At 39.3% G+C, this 20155-nt stretch overlaps 1 protein-coding gene across 1 annotated transcript; it reads left to right on the forward strand.

Moving 5' to 3' along the window:
* Window positions 1-1523: 1523 nt before the first annotated feature.
* Window positions 1524-4482, forward strand: LOC138292444 (twist-related protein 2-like). Its single transcript, XM_069231041.1, has one exon. The coding sequence runs from the start codon at window positions 1625-1627 to the stop codon at window positions 2252-2254; it is 630 nt and encodes a 209-aa protein (XP_069087142.1). The 5' UTR covers window positions 1524-1624; the 3' UTR covers window positions 2255-4482.
* The last annotated feature ends 15673 nt before the right edge of the window (window positions 4483-20155 follow it).

Here is a 20155-nt window from a genome sequence, read left to right on the forward strand (position 1 = left end):
TTTGGAACCATGTCAGTGCCCTAAGTGTGGGTGTGTACAAGCAGCATAAAGTATTGTTACGATGCTACAGTTTCCCACGTGTATATTTAGTCTTGCAACTCTTGATAGAAAATATTTTATTAATTCGTAAAGTATGTTTGGGTAACCTCCCAATGTGCATCCCCAAATACCTTCTGTGAATTAGTTGACACATGTGCGTTTACACTAATGCCCACTTTTACCCCTGCCGATCATCTAGGGGAGAAGGTACTTCGTGAAAATACCCACAAAAGCATATGTCAATCCACATGTATTAAATGTGTTTGTTTTGGTTCACTGTTTTGCCAAACTTTAATACCGTTTGCACCTATTGAAGCAACCTAGCTCATGGTGTTTCTTAAGAAAATGAAACTCCTTGTCATTTCTTACTGAAAAGCCCAGTGGGTCAATGTACTTGCTGAAGAAATATATAAGGAACCTGCACGTCGCTGGTCGGACTCACGTGGCCCACGTGTCTCATCAGCTGGGCAAGAAGGATGCATATTATTGACAGCATTACAGGGGGTACTGGTCCATACAGAAATCTCCAAACCAATCCCAGTTCAGCAATAACAAATTGTTACCCACTGCTACCCTACTAAAAACGACTATGACCTCACTCATGTAAAACACTCCGATACCATAATGGCTCTGGTTTGTGCTAGGTCAAACTGTACATAAATGAATAAAAAATAGAGAAAAACAACTAGTTGACGTTTTTGCTAGAGATCTGATCAAAATAGAATTAATTGATTTTGCTTCAACTTTAGTCAAATCTTTCACATTTGAACGACAATATATTTCCCCATTAAATAATTTATAAACACAGGGAATAAATACAATGAAATCTACTTGGTCTATATTTGCCTTGGTAAAATATAACGTTTCAGTGTCGCTGTTACACCAGCTGCAAAGATGTTTCAAACTGATTTGTCCTATTTGTATTTAATTTTGCACCAGCTGAAAGCTACATGCGACCTCCGGGCTACTTAGCACACCTTTCTTACTCACGTTCAGCTCATCTACTTATAAGCGCCAAAAAGGTAATCAATATTTCCAGCAAAGCCATTTTAAATCTCTTCCACGAGGTTGTTCACAGTGGAGCTACACCCAATCCGAATTCCGAACAAGTCATATACTATGAATCGGTGCGTTTTCCTTGGGGAAATCCTAGCCCGTTGGCAGTCCTTTGATGAAGCTCCCAGGAGGCCTTTGGAATGGCGTCCCTTCTGCCTTGCTCCTCTACCTCCGACATCCGGGCAGCGGTGCATCTGCGAACCTTCAAGGGCTGCAGGGGATGAAATCTGGATCACATAAACTCAGGCTGCGTTCACAGTACCTTTCAGTGACTGATTGCTTTCGACGCTGCCTCCTCCCTCGCCCCCCCCCCCCTCCACCCACCCAAAACTCTGGCCTTTCCTTCAATCCCACCCTCTCACCCTTGGCTACCCAATCAGGCAGTACAATTTCTCAATTTCTTCCAGGGTTCCTCCTCTCCTTCCTGAAACAAGAGGGGAAGAGAGAAAAAGCCGGTGTGTTGGTAAAAAATGTGGAAGTCTAAGGCGCTCTGGAAGTGAGCAGTGCTCGGCCTGTGTGTCTGGGACATATGGTGTCACCTATGTTCAGTCCCGGCTCAGTGTTTTCTGGTAACTTCGCCTCCCTGGACTCCAGCAGTGGTTGCCTTGGGTGGAACACCTTCTTACATTTAAGCGAAGGTGTGCACCTTGGAAAGCTAGTGACGGTGAAGATGAAGGAGGAGAGCTCGTGTCCTGAGTCGCCCGAAGGTAGCCTGGAGACCAGCGAGGAGGAGGAGGCCGACCGACTACACAAGAAATGCATGCGCAAGCGGAGCCAGCTGGGCAAGGCCGTTGATGACCAAGGCTCACCATCCCCATCAGGCAAGAGGAATAAGCGAAGCCCCCTGCCGCAGTCCTATGAGGATGTCCACACACAGAGGGTCATTGCCAATGTGCGGGAGCGTCAACGAACCCAGTCTCTGAATGACGCCTTTGCTGAGCTGCGCAAAATCATACCCACACTTCCGTCAGACAAGCTGAGCAAAATCCAAACACTGAAGCTGGCCTCACGCTACATAGACTTCTTGTACCAGGTATTGCAGAGTGATGAGTTGGACCACAAGATTGCCAGCTGTAACTACCTGGCCCACGAGCGGCTAAGCTACGCCTTCTCGGTCTGGCGAATGGAAGGAGCATGGTCCATGTCTGCCTCCCACTGAGTCCCCGTGTCCACCAAGACACCGGCCGAGATGGTATGTACAAAGCCTCCACTGTCCTTCCTGCCATCTTGAGTGGAATCCCTTGATAGTTGAAGCAATCACGGCTGTGTCTGTCCGGTGCTTGCTCTGTGTCCAAGAAAGAGACAGTACTGTCAGGAGGGGGTAGTTGGCGTCCTTAAAATTGAGTCGAAATGAATATAACTAATACTAAACTGGGAACAAGGAGTAGGATTCTGGCGCCAGCATCTGGCTTCCCTGCCATACTGTCAGCGGCTGTTGATGGGAGCCTTGCGTGTGCACCAATTTGACAATCGTATCATTCACAAATGGTGAGCAGATGCGAGGCCTATGTCAAAAATAGCTCAGCTCATAAGAGTGAGAAAGTATACAAAAAAAACCATCTCCCACGAAAAGCGTCCAGGGCAGCAGAACAATGGGGCTAGTTCCTAAGAGTAAATCCGTTCTCTCACAGGACGCTCTGTACTGAGGGACATATCTGCCGAGGAGGCTTTCCATTGAGACTGCAATTGATCGCAGTGGAGTCCAGTTAAACAGTATTCGCTGTCGTTTGCGGTTTGTTCCTGCTCCAATAATATTTTGTTTGTCGACTTTGTATTCATTTTATATAACGTGACCGGCAGCCTTCATCTTTTCAAAATAGTGGACACACCTTTACTGCACTTGCGATTCATACATTCAATATAACTTAGCAATGCGGTGTTTGGAGAACGGAAGGCGCATCCGGAGAGACAGGAGCTTTCCACTAAGGCCTTTAACTCCATTGCTAGAGAAACTGCTATGGCTTACGAACACCAAACTAAACACATTTGTTCAACCATTGGCTGGGATACGGTAGCCATTATGAGCTGTGAAAAGCTGGACACAAGTTGACTCCACCATAACATTGTGCCAACCTATTTGTACCAGGGACTAAATCTTGGTAAAAAAATAAAATGACAACCCAGAAAGGATTGTGGGGCAGACACTGAGCATGGAACAATGGAGTCCTGTCGTGACATAGCGAGGTCTGGGAGTTTTATGAAAATGATTTTTTTTATTTCACCTGCCAGAAATCAAGCGGGAGGGCGGAAGATTACTTTTTGCAGAACTTTGCAAGGTGCCAACGTTGAAGAATCTGGAAATGGGCAAACCAATATGGCCTGGAAATTAATATAAACTTTCAAACACTTTTAAGAACAGTTATAGGAGGGAAAGCAGGTCTTGACCATATCCTCCCATCAACTTAAAAGGAATATAGTGAAAAAGGAATGTTGTGCAGCACATTTGACTTTCCCAGGGAAGCAGATCAGGCCACTCAAAGCATGCTGTGCCCATCCCCAGTTGCCCTTGCATCGAGAATACATGTCTGTACATCTATGTAGGGCAGCGCGTCCACTGTGAGAACTCATTCTTCTTTTTATTCGCCAACAATGCACAATAAGGCTTATATTTTAGGAAAAACAATATCCCTGTGGCATGCTTCTATTTTCTTTTGTCCTTTTGCTCTTTTTTCCCTTTCAGTCTGTCCGTTTCAGACCCTCTTTCGCATTCTATTTCTTTTCTATCGTTTTGTTTCTCTTTTCCTATTAGTGTCACCAGAATACCTAAATGGCCCAACCTTCATAGCTCACAGTGTCTATTTGCGCCAAATGAATTGACTGCCTTGATTTACTCAAACTTCATAAACTCACCTCTATAAATATCTGTAACTCATTTGTTTCATCTTTCCACGCGCCCTGTTTGCCATTCATTTGTATGTTGTTTCATTTCCTAGTTCTTTTCCGTTCTCCACATTTTAATTATTGTTTAAGCAAATGTGCTGGACCCCCTTTATTGCCATTTTACAAAATGCCCCTTTTCGATTTCATAAATCTTTATTCTCCTGATTTTTTTATCTTTCCACTTCATCTTTCCCTCTATCTATATTTCTCACCTTTTCTCTGTTCATGATCTCTCATCGATTGTCAAGAACTGTACTGTTTCTCTAGGTCATAATTCAGATTGTGTTGTAATTCAGGGTTTGCACCATGGCACTGCATCACTGCGAACGTTGCGCATATTGTTTACTAGTAAGCACAGCTGCAGTTAGTCCCAGTATATTGTGTTTGTGTATGTTAAATCCAAATAATGCTACACATTTTTGCAGTATGCTTTCATGGTGAGCAGGGTCATTACCACTTTATTAGATGTTTAATATCTGTCATTAAAACAAGATAATTTTAAATATATACCTTGTTTTTCTTCCTCAATTTTTACTTCGTCCCTTCTTCGGAATCCTGTCACTTTCATCTAGCTTCATTTTGCTGTCCAGCTTTCATGCACACTGGACCTGCCTACAGAAAAGCTATGAGTCCAGTAGAGCTGGAGAAAAGTCAGTTGGTTGTTGGGCTATTCCTACTGTGCGACAAACCCTGCCTCATCCCACCCAAAGTTCTATCGGGAATTCCCCACATTTCCCCAGGGGCCTGTCAGCCTCTGCAGGCACACACATCTGAGAGGTCATGGGCCCCCTCTTAAACACAAACAAGCAGCTTCCTAACCTCGTAAATCTGGAAGGAATTATGGGCTATGAGAGGGCCTGAAGTAGACTTCCTGTAATCAGGATAGCCTATAATCAAGGCCCTGATGCCGCAGTCTATATTGACTCCACTACATTGCAGAAAAGATCTTACTCTTCATTTTCTTGGTCAATGCAACTAAAAGGGGCTGTTTGGGTATCGTACACTGTATCACCTATACACATGTCCTGCAACCATGTGTCGCTCAGTGCATACAAACAAAGCAGCCAAAGCTAGAGGAAACTTTTACCACGGAGCGTAATATTTTGACAAGTAGATAAGTCACAGATGCAAGACATGGTCACGTCTGGGGAAGTATTTTCTAAGTTATTTGCGTTTTCTTGTTAAGTGCGTGCTGGAAAAATTGCTTCCATTTTAAAGAAGGGACATTAGGATCATAACTAATGTAAGTCAAAAGTCTAATGTGTGATCAATCGTTCCCACTTTCAATCTTGATTACAGGAACTTAAAAATCGATAATAAATTTAGTACGAATTTGTGTTTGATACAATAGTCATATAAAGAGAACCTTTGTTTTCGTTTTTCTAAATAACATTAATCATAATCATCATATTTAGAAAAATAATAGAGTGTTCATTTTGATCTGCACAAACAGCAACAATGGGCCATGAAAATGTGCATGAAATATGCAGAAGACACCAGTACACAAAGTACTCTTACACATGGAGATGGTGATCATCGCCCTCTAAACTGAAACCCTGAAGTGATCATTTTGTGCCATCATTTTAACGTATATGTATATAAGACCCAAAGTATTTCTATATCATGGCATTAAGTCAATAACAAACTGGCAGCAATAAAGCATGGCAACCATATTGTTTTTACAAGTAAGACGCCAGAATAGCACTATTTTCTATTACAATACTGCAATGATACAGCTTTGCCCTCCCTCGGATCTTTCTAGCTGAGCCTGCTGATATAATTGAGTTCTGGGTGAATGATGCTGTCATGTTGTAATATTTATACAGGGTTTGCCCGAGGAAGTAGTTAGTAGTACTATTTTTCAGACAGTACATGCAATTAAATATTTTATATGAACTAAAGGAGCTGTTGATGAGAAATGAGTGCCGTATTCTAGGAAAAGAACTTACTTTTAGGGCCATATCTGACGATTTTCTTCTTCCAAAACGATGAAAGTATAGGGAAAGCATATCATCTCTCAGTGGAGAAAAATAGACAGCAACCATTTGTCCCACTCAACTCCAAAAGCTCATTTCAACAAAGGCACTGATTTCCAGTATGACATTTGATAAAGTACTCCTAACTGGTTTTATGTAATGCCACTTTTCAGTAGTTTGATACAGACAGTTTGATAGCATTAGGCTGCATGTTCTTTATCTAAGCGCTGTCAATTTTGGCAAGTAAGGGAAGCAACTGACAAGAAAGTAGAGCATTGCGCGCACTCCAGTCATTTTGATTGGGGGGGACCTTGATTCCATTTCGGGTCTCTTTGCCCCCAAGACAGTAATGTAAACACAAGCCCGCAACTCTTTGTGACTATTGCTTTATTGTATCAGATTTAAAGCAATGTGGCAAGATATCCACAGTGCCAACTGCACAGTGTTTTGCAGTAATTTATGTTAGTGTAAGTGGCACAGCATGTTCAGGGTGGAATTCGCAGGACTGTAGTACTGAATACTGACCCCTTCAATATCGTGGCACAAGATTATAGAGGACAACATATCAAACGATAAGTTGTCAAAAGGTAAGTGCACATAGGGAAGTATAGATTTACTATTTTTAACTCCACTTATACATACCTTGAAGGTACATGTACAGTGTAGGTGATTGTATGTGAAGTTAGGTAGAGAAAATCTTGATTTACCTGTTAATATTTTTTCCAATATTTTATTGTGTCTCATCGATATTCTGGGCTTGATATTCAGGGTTAAGACCTATTTCGAGCACATAAACGCTGGGGGGTGCTGAATGTTCATGACAAGAAACTGAACTATTTCAACAGAAGTGAGAATTAGTGTTGTCTGTATATAAACTAGTTGGCAAACGTAAATGCCCATCATCATACACTTTCTAACCATTGTTGTGTCTTCTCACTGGATTAATAACCAGGCCATAGTCCCACGTCCTCTTTAACATGGTCCAAAAGTGTCCTCTGAAAGAAATCAAAACAGAGCCTCCATGCCCCGATTTTGAAACTGATTCTGTGACGATAAAGCTATCTTTTATTTTACCAACAAAACCTAGACCCCATACTTTAATCACTGAGCTTTCAGGGTTCCCAAGACCCCTTTCTGGAAGCAATACTCCTACAGAGTATTTACACTTTCAGTTGCAAGCGAGTGTCATAGAGCAAAGCCGACCACGAGTGAGTGCAGGTTTGACTATATAAAACAAGGTATGTATGTATGTATGTATGTGTGTATGCATGTGTGTAGTATTACTATCATTATCTTCATCATGATTATCATCAAGGGCTTTCTCTCACTAGCATTCAATAGAAGCATATGCCATCATCCATAAATAATACATAAAAACTACTTGTATATCTTTTGTCAAGTGTTTCAAATTTCTTAAACAATTTTGTTCTAAATTATCTACAATAGGAGTTCCTTTTATTTTTTAACGAGGCCCAGAGGACGTGCCAGATTACTCTATAATATTATAATATAAGGCAAGGCAACACAATTTAACCCAAACCAACGAAAAATAAAATAACCCAACATAAATTAACATAACACTATTTAACACAACACAGCTAAATATAACTAACATCATAAAACATAACACTATACAGAACAACATTATCAACAGCAGTAAATTCATTACACATCAGGTGCCACACAACCAGCTTCTGTACAAATATAACTCTACTCCTGACATCTAAAAGTCCCTGCCCATAATACCTAATTCAGGTGGTAAGGGCTTCAGGCAGATTGTGTGATATGAAAAACGTAATGAGATTGTTTCCCTCCCAACCTCCACTCACAATGTATTGAGACTGTATGGTCTGCCACCTTAGAAATTCCCTTTACGCTCCTCGTAATTGTTAGATAGCCTTCTCAAGCTGTTGCCAGACACAACGACTCAAACAATCTTCAAGGATACAATTTCAGTTAAAAGATTTGCAACACAGCTTCAGATTAAACTACTTTATGTTTTACGCTAAAGATTCTCGATTCCCATGAAAAAAGCACCCTTCCATCAATCATTTTGATCAATCATTTCCATGAGAAAGAAGTTGTACAACAATGTGATATTCATCTAGTGAATCAAAAATCAAAATTGAGACTTTCGTTTTTATATATTTCTTTATCACTATCTATACACATAACCTCTCTCTCTCTCTCTCTCTCTCTCTCTCTCTCTCTCACTCTCTCTCTCTCTCTCGTCCCCCCCCCCCCCCCCACCCACTCTCTCCGAGCGGTATTGGCCTGCCATACTCCTCTGGCACAGGGCAGTTGTAATATAATATGAGATCAAAACCACATGTAGAACATGCCCTTAAGGACACAGACTAAAAACAAAGGCCTCCATACGCACACAGCGTTAGAGGTACTGCGAATAGGTGCAGAGACAGGGAACACATTTAGATCTCACAGTCCCTAGGACACAAGTCACAAATGGATCACGTTGTCTTTCTTAACTGAACTTTATTTATAATCATAAAGCCATAAAGGCCTCAAAGTATTGTGGATAAATAAAAAACATATATTAAGAGATAGCATAGCAGTTCAGTAGAGACCATTCAAAGGAATGGAGTCTGCCATTGATTTGTGACAAAACGAGTAGGAGGTGCTTTCCAGTGGTCCGAGTTATTTTAGAAGTAGCTGCAACTGCCAAGGCATGCCAGCAAGGGGAAGAAACTGACATTGTTGCTGGTCTTTGCTCCACAAAAAAGACACAAACTGTCACAAAATGTTTATTTTGGATTTAGTTTCCAACGCAAAACTTGTTGTGCACTGAAAAGTTGCCTGGAAGAAACCCAAAGCAGTGCTTTCTTTTACTTTGCATCAACTGGTGTTACAAATGTGGTACATGGATGTTCCTTTTGAACCACACATGACTTTTGACACAAAGCCATATAGTACAACAATGGTAGACAGTGTTATGCTTCAAAAAATAATAATTATAATTGTTTAAGGAAAGTGTTAAAAAGCATGAATGTTTTTATTTCTTCAAACGTTTCCGACTTTTCATGTGTGCTGCCCTGAATAGCACACATCTAAATTAAGGAAAGTTTTAAAGTTTGTCTGTGCATTGTATTTTGTACTCGAAAGATACCCTTCTTGTACAAAACCTATGGTAGACATAACACAGACACTTTTGCGCTATGGTGCTAAGGTATATGGGTGGTGCTAGGCACGCTAATTGTGCGCCAGCACTAGGGAGTGCGCATGACAGATATGGCGCTGCCCTGCTGTCTCCCTCTCAAGCAACACAGCGTAGCAGCGCTGCACTGCATGAGTTTTTGATAAATCTACCCCGTATTCAAATGCACAAAACACTTTGCCTTAATGTGCTACCTGTAAGCAAGCAATTAAGAAATATATGTTTGAGCAAATACTGGTACTGTCAATCTATCACACACAGTATGTCTAGCATTATCCTGGTGGACATTTCTGAGTTTCATTGATTTCCATTTCTGTCTTAGACTAAAGAAATCATTGGACACCCATCAAGGGCATGTCGTTCATGGAAGGAGATGAGTGTGGGGTCATGGTACCTGCCCTCATATGGTGCATGACTTTACACAAGATTTAAATATTGAAGCTTGCATGGCAACGACAGTGGCCTCATATAGAATAATGGTAAATGGTAAATGCTAGACATAGTCCCCATTCATGCTCAAAACATGGTGTGGCTCAATCACTCAGGGGCTGGCAAGGAGAGTGAGAAGAGGAATTTAGGCTACAGGTATACCTATGGCAAGAAGTCAAGTAGCATATTATTTTTTTTGCGAATCAGCTTCTCACCATAGCCTTGTAGTTTTGTAGTCTCTAGTACAAAGCTCTAAAATTGCTAGTTTCATAACTGATCTGAGGACTAGGGAGGCGGTCGGTAATACAGAGCAGCTCAATACAATTTTTCTCTCATTAAAATGTTATAATGCCTCTAAAAGTGAACCATCTATATGATTAATGTAATTGATTTGTAGTGCTTCAGAACTGGGGGTGTGGTGAATTCAACTTCTGATGGCTGAGATGAATGTTGCACTTGGCAAAGATTTTGAACTTTAAAAATAATTGTCTGCAGGCATAGCTTCCTGCAAAAATCTTTTTCCTGAACAATTCTACTAACATACATTTTTGTCATTGTCTCTCTTGCAGGGTCCACTTTTACTTGACTTTTCATTTTATTGTTTTTAATCTCTACAAACTTCAAGCTCAAGACGTCTGCTTTGTTTTTAAAAAAGCGAACACAATTTTCAGAAACAAATTCCATATGTAATGCCAGCCTGATATTATGTATGTATCTATGCCGGTGATCAGTACTTAATTTGTAAAACAATAATTTCAGGCACCCAAATTTTTCCTTGGGAGCCAACCACCAGCCTGCAGAATTCCGGACTTCCTGAGTATCAAAATTGACTAATCTTGATTTCACTTCGTGCTTTTTCTCCCATTACCCCTCAAATTAATATTTCTTAATCTCACCCTTGGCTGTACTATTCCACCTGCACTGTTTTCATGGCTCCTGTGTTCCCGCCTTTCCCTTACAGGTTTTTTTCTACCTTTTGTGTCTTTTTACTTTTGCTTTTGGTCAAAGTATGCGTCCAGTGGCCGCCCCCTGTAGCCCTCGGCACAAACGAGGCACTGCTGGTGATCCTGCAGCTGCTGCCGGCGCTATTCCTCTGCTATCAACAGATCTAGATAGTACTGTAGGACAATTCGGCTTTGCAGATATTTGAGGGCAGGAGAAAGCCATTGGATGCCTGAGCACCGATTTCTGTTTTAACTGTTCAGTGAGTGAGCGTGTTTAGTAGGTTTATTTTATTCTGTAGACCTCTACGCATTAGATCGCATCATGAGACTACTTGTGATGTTTTTGGAGACCCAGTATTCATAGTTTTTATTAGGATTTTACCAAATATCTTAAGTATACACTCAAGTACAACATACAAAGAGTTTTCATTCATCTTACTTAGAATTTACTTTGAATGTCAAGAGACCACATATACTGAAAGATCATTTATCTCAGTGTTACTGTCTTGCTAACATCGTCCTTTGTAGTTTTTCAAGTACCTTTTTGTGTCCCCGAAACTATACCAGGCTGCTTTTTATAATTAAAGATGACATAAGACAAAAAATAAATTGGGCCACCTTACCGTACACACACCACTGGGGTAACAAGGAGAGGTTTGTAGGAGAGGCAGGAGATTATACCTGCACATCTGGCACATTTTTTGGCTTTTAAATAGTTTATATTTTTTACATTGGCTTAAGTATGGCTAAGTGAAATATAAAACTATCTGGTGGCTTTGCCTGGAGTTTCTACAGCTTCAGTCACGAGTCAGGTTTCTTTGCAGACTTTATTTCCTTCAAAACATTTTTATGGATGAGACAATTCTTCTGCTGAAAACAGATTGTGTGAAATGTTGCATCACAAGAAACCGATTTTGATGTCATTTTCTAATGCACTTTTGTTGTAAAAACGTTACCCATTTTTTTAAAGATACCAAAAAAGTCGCAGTTAAAAACAAATCTTCTAGAAAGACCGCAGGTGAAGTTAGATAACCGAGCCCATCCCTAGTTAAAAAGCTGCTTCAAATCTCAGAAAATAAATTTGAATAGTGAGACTAGGGAATTCCGTTGGTTCAGCTGACACTGGTGAAAGAGTGTGGGGCTCTAGGACAATGCCTAATTTACTTACGGCAAAAGCTCCACTGCTTTTCACATCGAACCATATGCTCCTTGCCCCCTAAAGAGAAAATAATCACATTATCTGTTGAGGATAGCCATGTTACCTGTTTTCATAGTTCTTTTCTTGTTAGCATTGCCAGATCATCTTCAAAAGGTTTAGACCTTAATATCGACTGCAAAATATCGTGGTACCAGAACATCATGTTAAAAATGATGAGAGACAAAATGTCGAGAAGGTAAGTGTATGTAGCCTAGCTCCATATCTACGTACCTTGAAGATACACGTGGAGTTATATAATGCAAATCTATACTTACCTACATAAACCCACCATATTGATATTTTCGTACACAATATTTGACACTGTATCCTGGTTCCAGGACATGTTTGCTGTCAACATTTTTAGATACACCTTGTGTAAAACATTTGTAGCACATTTCTTTAATCCTCAAAATGACTCAAATCTTAATAATACCGAACAAATTATCTCCATAAGTCAAGTGCACTTATGGATAAAAGATTGAGGGTTCCAATACTGTTGAGGTTTTATGATATGAGTTGTTTTAAAAAATAAAACATTAGAATTAATCACACCTGCAAAAGCAGTTTACTTGTGATCATGATGATCAGTAGTGGAGACAAACCTCAAGCACCATCTGAACACCTCATACACTAGCATTTTACTACCAAGCCAAAAGGCATTTTATTTCGACGTTAAAAAGAAAAGGTGCAGTGTCCTCTTAAGGATTTGTTTGAAAAAATGGAAAGTGATGTGGCTAAATGGCCAATTTTTCTAACATCTGCAAAAGTAGGGTGACTTTGGAAAGTCAATTTATTTACCTCAACGTAGTGGTTTTAATATTTATTTTTTATAACACGTTTCACACTAAGAATTACAAACAAAGGGGGAAGATAATCAGTCACGCCACAAATTTCTGTAATTTTGCACACCATCATTCTACATCCATGTGTTTTCTTCTCCTTCTTCAACAGTTTGAGAGTGTAATCATGTGGACTGTACCTTTATCAGGAGGCAAGAAAACATATTTGACACTATATAAAAATCCTCAGATTTATAAAAAGATATAGTGTATGTATAAATGTCTATAATTTCATGGAGTTCTTTCTGCCCCTCAGCTGCTTCAATGTATTCAACCAGGGAACAGAAGAGGGTAGAGAGGGCAAATGGAAATGATCAACTGCAGATCGTGGCGGTGAAGACAGCTAGGTGATGTTCCAACATCGGGACTGGCAGAGCTTGGGGCACGCTCTGGTCCCAAAACACTGCAGTACCCACATGGATGATACTTAAAGTATTTCACAATCAGTTTTACAGGAAGATTCTCTAAAGACCTTTTGAGGTCGAGACACAAGAGCCAAACATTCATCATAATAAATGTACTTAAATACTGGCACTAGGATTGTTCAGACTCCTCTTGTGTTTTGAATGTGAGAACTCAGGTAAAATGTCCCAGTGTGTTGACTCCAGCCTTTTGGACTTCTTAGCAACTTCAATTTCAAGGATGGAGGTAATTCAAAAGTAAATCTCCTATGTGAAGAGATGTTCACCATTAATGGTTGTACCTAGTCATGAGGATTGGCAGGAATTTATGATATATTACTCACCATTTCAGCTAGGGTTCAGCAAGAACCTAGTGAGGTTTCCAGTGGCCCATCAATGAATGGCTCAATGGCCTATGCATAAGTCTTTGAAGCACGCAGTTTCTTGATCAGGAACCAGTACTCTGACATTGGGATAAGGGTGTAAAAGGTCAGAAGTTCTCAAGCTAAGGATACAATAGGCTATGTTGTTCTGGACTGTTTGTAGTTCATTTGCCTTAATGGAGAGCCCAACGTACGGCATTTCACTAACCAAGGGGGAACAATGTAACCAGCAATACCCATGCAAACTTTTAGGCAAGAGCACCAGAGGGGGAAAGCACACAAAAATACGCCCAAAGTAGAAAACATTAGCCCAAATGTATTAATACGTCATGCAATGCAGGGCAGCAATCAAAGTTGCGTGGCAGAGTTTCATGAACTGGAGAGAGCTGAACTGCTCCATATCTGCAAAGAAGTGGCTCAGTGCCTTTCTCTGAATGCACTAGCACACCTTGTGCATCCATGTGCCATGGCAGGCATCCTTGTGCCATACTGCAAGGGTGTCAGCGTTTTGTTCTGAATAGTTTTTGTGCATGAAGGAGTACCTTCCTGCACAAAAGCTATGCCGCAAGACTATTTCCTCTTTGTATGTGTGCCACAGGATGCAACACACAGGTATAGTGGAAAAACAAGGAGGAATAAATGTATTTCTGCTCATTAGCTCAGCCCTTCAGTATTTTGGTGTAAATCCATGCCTACAAGTCTCTGTAGATATGGATTTCTGTTAAAATCCGTGAGTGGATGCAGGGGAACATCCGTCCACTACCCATAGAATGCCTCCCTGACATAAAGAACTAAAAGGCAGCTCATTGTGCTGTCTTTGCATTACGTTTTGTTCCAAGCCAGCATAAATCACCATTTGCATTTGTTTGTAAATCCCAACAATATTTGGTGTTGGGTCTGCACTACAAAAGTGATGAAAACCTGATGCAAAGTCTTAGGAAATGTGTACCATTATTTTTAATGGTGTCTTAAATTTATGTGAGCTACTATGCAGGTTTACTCATTTACCTGGGACAGTGATTGCATTTGACACAGGTCCATTTGGATCTATTTCACCAACACTGGTGCATTTCAGAGCAGCTAGACCACAAAGTTTTACTTGAACCTCATACTAGTAAGAGTGAAGCTATTGGAAAGGATACAAACGCTTGCTGGACAAATCGTGTTTGTGTTCCAATATTAAATTTTTCATTGTAAGAAATGTGCAGCAGTCATTATAGTTAGGCAATACATTAAGCATAATAATTTTGCAGTTATTTCTGCTGACTAATTTTGCTCTGAAATTATTCATATCTATCACGTTGGAGGGGTGGAGCAAAATCGTGAGTTGTCTCCTTAAGGATCGTGCTTCTAAAAGACACCGAGGTCTTTCAAGAGTCAGTCAAATATCATGGCTCATTGCAATAGAAAAGTGAGTAGAATAAGGAACACAGGTCCTTAGTTGAAGAAATATGGAGAAAGTATGTGCAGTCAAATGCCAGTATTAATCAATTAACCAATCAAAGTCACAAAAATGATGCAGAGTGCCAGTGCAAAATAGCATGCTCTGTGCTCCTCCATAAATGAGACTTGCATGTGATAAACATGATCACCTTCTGTGTCAAAAAAATAACAAGAACAACCCAGCCCGTCAAAAAAATCATACATTCAAAAATAGGTTTGTAATGTATTCAGTCAACCACATTTTGATCATCAACAAATACCAGAATCATCATCAGAACTCTAACAACTTTCATGAGCACGAGATCATGTTAGCAGGCATTGGGAAACATAATATCTCCAAAGCAGACATCCATGGAGAAAGAATTCGTCAGAAGAGCTTTAAATTCCAAAATGGTCTGCAGAAGCCTGTGGCCGGTTGTGTGGAACTGTTTGTGAGTACATGTCTGGGGAATTGCCATGAGGCACGCAGAGGCTACGGTGGACTACAGCAGGCTACAGAGGCAGGAAGATGGAATCCCGTTAACCAAAGGAACAGCAATACCCAATGACTACAACTATGGAAGATAGAGTCACTTGCCACGTCATGTGCCAAAGGGCTGAGCAGAATCAGTGGTATGCCACTTTCGGGGAGAACTAGGGTACAGACAGAGATATTATGGGTCCTATCAGATAAAGTGAGCACTGACAGCATCACTGTTTATGGCTGCTGGCACCCTAAGTAATTGGAGAGAGGGAGCAGTGTTGTTTTACCACCCTATTAAGTGCTAAAATAGTTACTTGTCACGGGAACTTTCAGGGCATGTGCTGCTTTTAAATGGGAATAGGGTATCATTTGCTCGCATCTTAAATAACACAATAACATGCACAAAACAACATACCACCACAATTAAAGTATACCATAGAACAGAACAATACAGTCCAATCTTAATACAATACAAACACTGCAGTTCAGCAAAACAAGATGACATTGCAATAATGCAGCACAAAAGACAGCTGCACAAAATAATATAGAACACATCACCAGCACAACAAACTTCCTCGCAGCAGATGTTTTTAAACATTCTTGTCACAAATTGTTGCTTCCAATGTCCTGTTTTCATGACATGGTAGTAAAGGAGTGTAGAATTAGCAGTACCTTAATACAGTCAAATGTTTTTGTTTTGGAAGTTTCATATAGCGTGAGCTGGACCCAAAATTATTGGAGAGCTTTACATGAGCACCGGTTACACAACACAAGAACACTATTTTTTTTTCAATTCTTTATTAAACTTTTATAAGTGAACAAATAATTATAGATTGTACAAACACTCGTTTTTTGTGTGACCTCTAGTCCTGTTATACCGTTCCAATACGCTTGGTTACAAACTGGGAATGCAGTATTTCAATGCAAAGGAAAAGCTAGACGAACCACTCACAAACGACACGTGCCACCCGAACATTGTTGCAGAGTTAGCCATGTGACGTGAACGTGCCTGGCATGATTTACTGTTCCCAGCACCAACAGCCTCTCAGAGGCCAGTACTGCCTTGTCGAATATCTCCTGCTTTGTGTACGGTCTGCCTTTCCCGGTAAACAGGAAGGTCGAGGCACTGTGTATGTGGTTCCTTTTTTTTTTTTTTTTTCTTTTTTCAATTCTTTATTAAACTTTTATAAGTGAACAAATAATTATAGATTGTACAAAAAAATAAAGAAAGAACTTAGATTCACATTAAAGAGATTCCAGTGTACAGTGAGATGTTTAGATATTTTCCATAAATAAAACATTGTTAATTATATTATATCTGATATTCCTGACTGAGAAATAATAAGCAAATATATATTATGTCAAAATGATAAAATATATTATTACAAAGTTACACTTATCTACAACCTAACTAGAGAAGAAATAGAAAAAAATTATTGTCAATAATGTTGAAAATATAATAATGGCATGAGATATTATTTGTGAATTATTGAACATTTAAAGAAATACACAAGAGAAGTGAAAATATTAGCTAGTCAAGAATACATTCCATATTTGGTCAAATTGTTGTAAGTTATCGTTTAATTTATATAGCATTCTTTCAAACTGGGCAATATCAAACATATCCTTTAACCACATTTGAGTAGATGGTAAAACATTAGATTTCCAAAAACGCAATATATTAACTTTGGCTACACTAATTGCAGTAGAAAGCCATCTATATAGATGTGAGGAAAGTGTACCTAGACCTTGGGTATCATGTAGTAAAAATAGGCGAGGTGATTGTGGGGAGATATTGGGCAATACTTTCCTTAAATATTGTGATATTTGTATCCAGAATGGTTGGAGTGCAGTACAGTCCCATAGGGTGTGAACGATATCACAATTGGTTTGGTCACATCTCCAGCAATTGGAATCATTACTAAGTTTAGCAGAGTAGAGTTTCGAAGGTGACCAATGCCATCTATGTAAAATTTTAAAGTAATTAAATTTCATCCTTGCATCACGAATCCCTTTATTATAATTCTCTAAAAGTTTAGCCCAATCTTTATCTGTATAGGTAATGTTAAGTCGTGTAGACCACCAAGATTGTAGATCTTTGGATGTATTATCTGAAAAAGATTTATCAATTAGTAAAGAATACAGGCCAGATACCGTGCCTTTAAAATTTCTCCATATATAAATATGGCGTGCAATGGATGAGTGAATCAAAAGGTCTGAATTCAAGGATGTTATAGTGTTTAAAATCGATGTTAGTAGTATATAGTTATGAAGTTGTGAGGTCGGGAGTCGATGTGTTTCTTGAAGTTGTGTAAATGATTTCAAAGAATTGTTTTGATTATATAAGTCTGATATGTTGTTGACTTTACATTTTTTCCAGAGAAACCAATTTAGCTCTTCTCCTTTATGTATAATCGCTGAGTTATTCCATAACGGAGCATTTAAATGTATATGGACATTACAGTTTATAATTTTATGTGCTTTTTGCCATGCTAATTGGGATGAATATATGATTGGATTGGAGGATGGGGAGAATTTAGGACTTTTAGTATAATAAATGGCCAAAGAAGTGGTAGTTTTCAATAAATGTTGTTCCAATTTGACCCATATGGGTATCTTATCTTTCTCAGATATCATGGAGGTCGAGTGAGATAATTGTTGTGCTATCCAGTAAGATTCCAGGTGTGGGAGTCTAAGGCCACCTTTCAGGGAGGATGAGTGTAATTTCGCACCACTTATACGGGGGGTTTTCCCTCCCCAAATGAAACGGCTTATTAGAGAGGTTGTATTCTTAAAAAAAATCGAAGTAAGGGGGAGTGATAGCATGTTAAAAACATAATTAAATTTCGGAATTGTGTTCATTTTAATAATCTGCACTCTTCCCCATAATGACAGATTCAGTTGAGAACATCTAACAAAGTCTCTTTTAAGTTTGTCTATAATGGGGTTCAAATTATCCATCGCAATATATTTTAGTCCCGTATTGAGAAGGATCCCAAGATATTTCAGTTGAGATGATTTCCAATTGAAAGGTAGATCCCCTAAAGTTGTTGAAGTGGTACAGGTGTTCATTGGCAAAGCTTCACATTTAGACCAGTTGATCTTATATCCAGAGAATGCAGAGAAGTGTGTTAATAAATCAATCAGAGCGTTAATTGAGGTATTTTGGTTGGATAATGTGAGTAGAATATCATCAGCATAATAAAAAGCTTTTACCTCACCGGATAAAGTAGCGATACCTTGTATATTGATATTTTGCCTGATTGCAATAGCTAAGGGTTCTAATGCTATGAGGAATAACAAGGGAGAGAGAGGACATCCTTGACGGGTTCCACGTGAGATTTTAAAGTAGGGGGAAGTGAAGCCATTGCAAGTAATCGCAGCTGTAGGGGAGTTATACATTCCTTTAGCAAGCGTAATAAAATCTGGACCTATACCCATTCTATCCATGGTACGGAATAAATATCCCCATTCTACTCTATCAAATGCCTTTTCAGCGTCTAAGGATAAAAGGATATTTTTGTCTAGTTTATTCCGTTGTTGCCATAACAGGTGCAGGATGGTTCGTAGATGGTTAGAGGAGGAACGCGATGGAACAAATCCTACTTGTGAGGGGTGTATGAGAGACGTGATGACTGAATTTAATCTTGTCGCTAATATTTTGGCCAGGATTTTGATATCAGAATTTATTAAAGATATGGGTCTATAGCTGGAGCATTCCAAAGGGTCTTTATCGGGTTTAAGAAGTACTGTAATGCGCGCTCTTAGAAATTCAGGTGGGAAGTGGCCTTTGATCAGAGATTCATTAAAAAAGGAGTGTAGAATTGGAATAATTTGAGTTTTTGTGATTTTATAGAATTCTATGGGGAAGCCATCTTCTCCCGGGGCTTTATTTGTAGCTAGACATTCAATAGCTTTAGCTATCTCTTCTATTGATATATGTTCTTCTAATCTTTGCTTCTGTTCTTGAGACAATCTTGGGATTTTTAATTTGTTTAAGAATTCATCTTCCACTAATGTATCATCACAGTTCAAGGAGGTATAGAGTGTTTCATAGTATTGTTGAAATTGGGTTATTATATCCGTAGGTAGGGTAAGTAAGTCATTTGAAGAGTTCCTAATAGCAGAAATCGTTCTAGACGATTCTTGTTGGTGTAATTGATAAGCTAAAAGACGTCCTGCTTTCTCCCCCCTTTCATAATGACGTTGTCGTATTAGGAATAAGCATTTTTCAGCTTGAGAGGTATATAAATTATTAAGTCTAAACTTAACTGATAATAATTTTTTTAGAAGGATAGGTGATTCTGATTTATTATAATCTTTCGTAAGCGATTGAGCTTCTTGTTCCAATGAAATCCTCTCTGCGTTCATTTTTTTTTTAAGTAGATAAGAATCCCTCATAATCATTCCTCTAATGACAGCCTTGCCTGCACCCCATAATACGCTTGCATCTGTGACGGAATCTTTATTCTCATCTAGAAACTGATCCACGTGTTGACATAGATCTAGTTTAGCTTGTGGTGTTTTATACATTGAAGTATTAAATCTCCAATGAGTTCTAGGTGATTGAGTAAGTCCAATATTGATGTGCAGATCTATTAAATCATGATCAGATATTCTACAAGGAGTAATTCCTGCATGTGAAATTGACTGTATCAATGTTGGTGATGTTAAAAAATAATCTATTCTAGAACGAATGGAGTGTGCACAGGATGTAAAAGTATAGTCTCTGTCATGCGGATGCAGTAAACGCCAAGGTTCTTGTAGAGCATAGTCATCCATAAGATCTTTCAGGATATATCTGTCGGTGGAATGATGGGTATCTGGTTTACCAGATTTGTCAATAAATGGGTATATTGTAACATTCCAGTCTCCACCAATCAGTACTTTGGTGGGTCCAAAAGATGAAAGTAATCTAGTAATTTTTGAAAT

This window comes from Pleurodeles waltl, chromosome 4_2 (assembly GCF_031143425.1).
Source record: "Pleurodeles waltl isolate 20211129_DDA chromosome 4_2, aPleWal1.hap1.20221129, whole genome shotgun sequence".
Taxonomy (NCBI): domain Eukaryota; kingdom Metazoa; phylum Chordata; class Amphibia; order Caudata; family Salamandridae; genus Pleurodeles; species Pleurodeles waltl.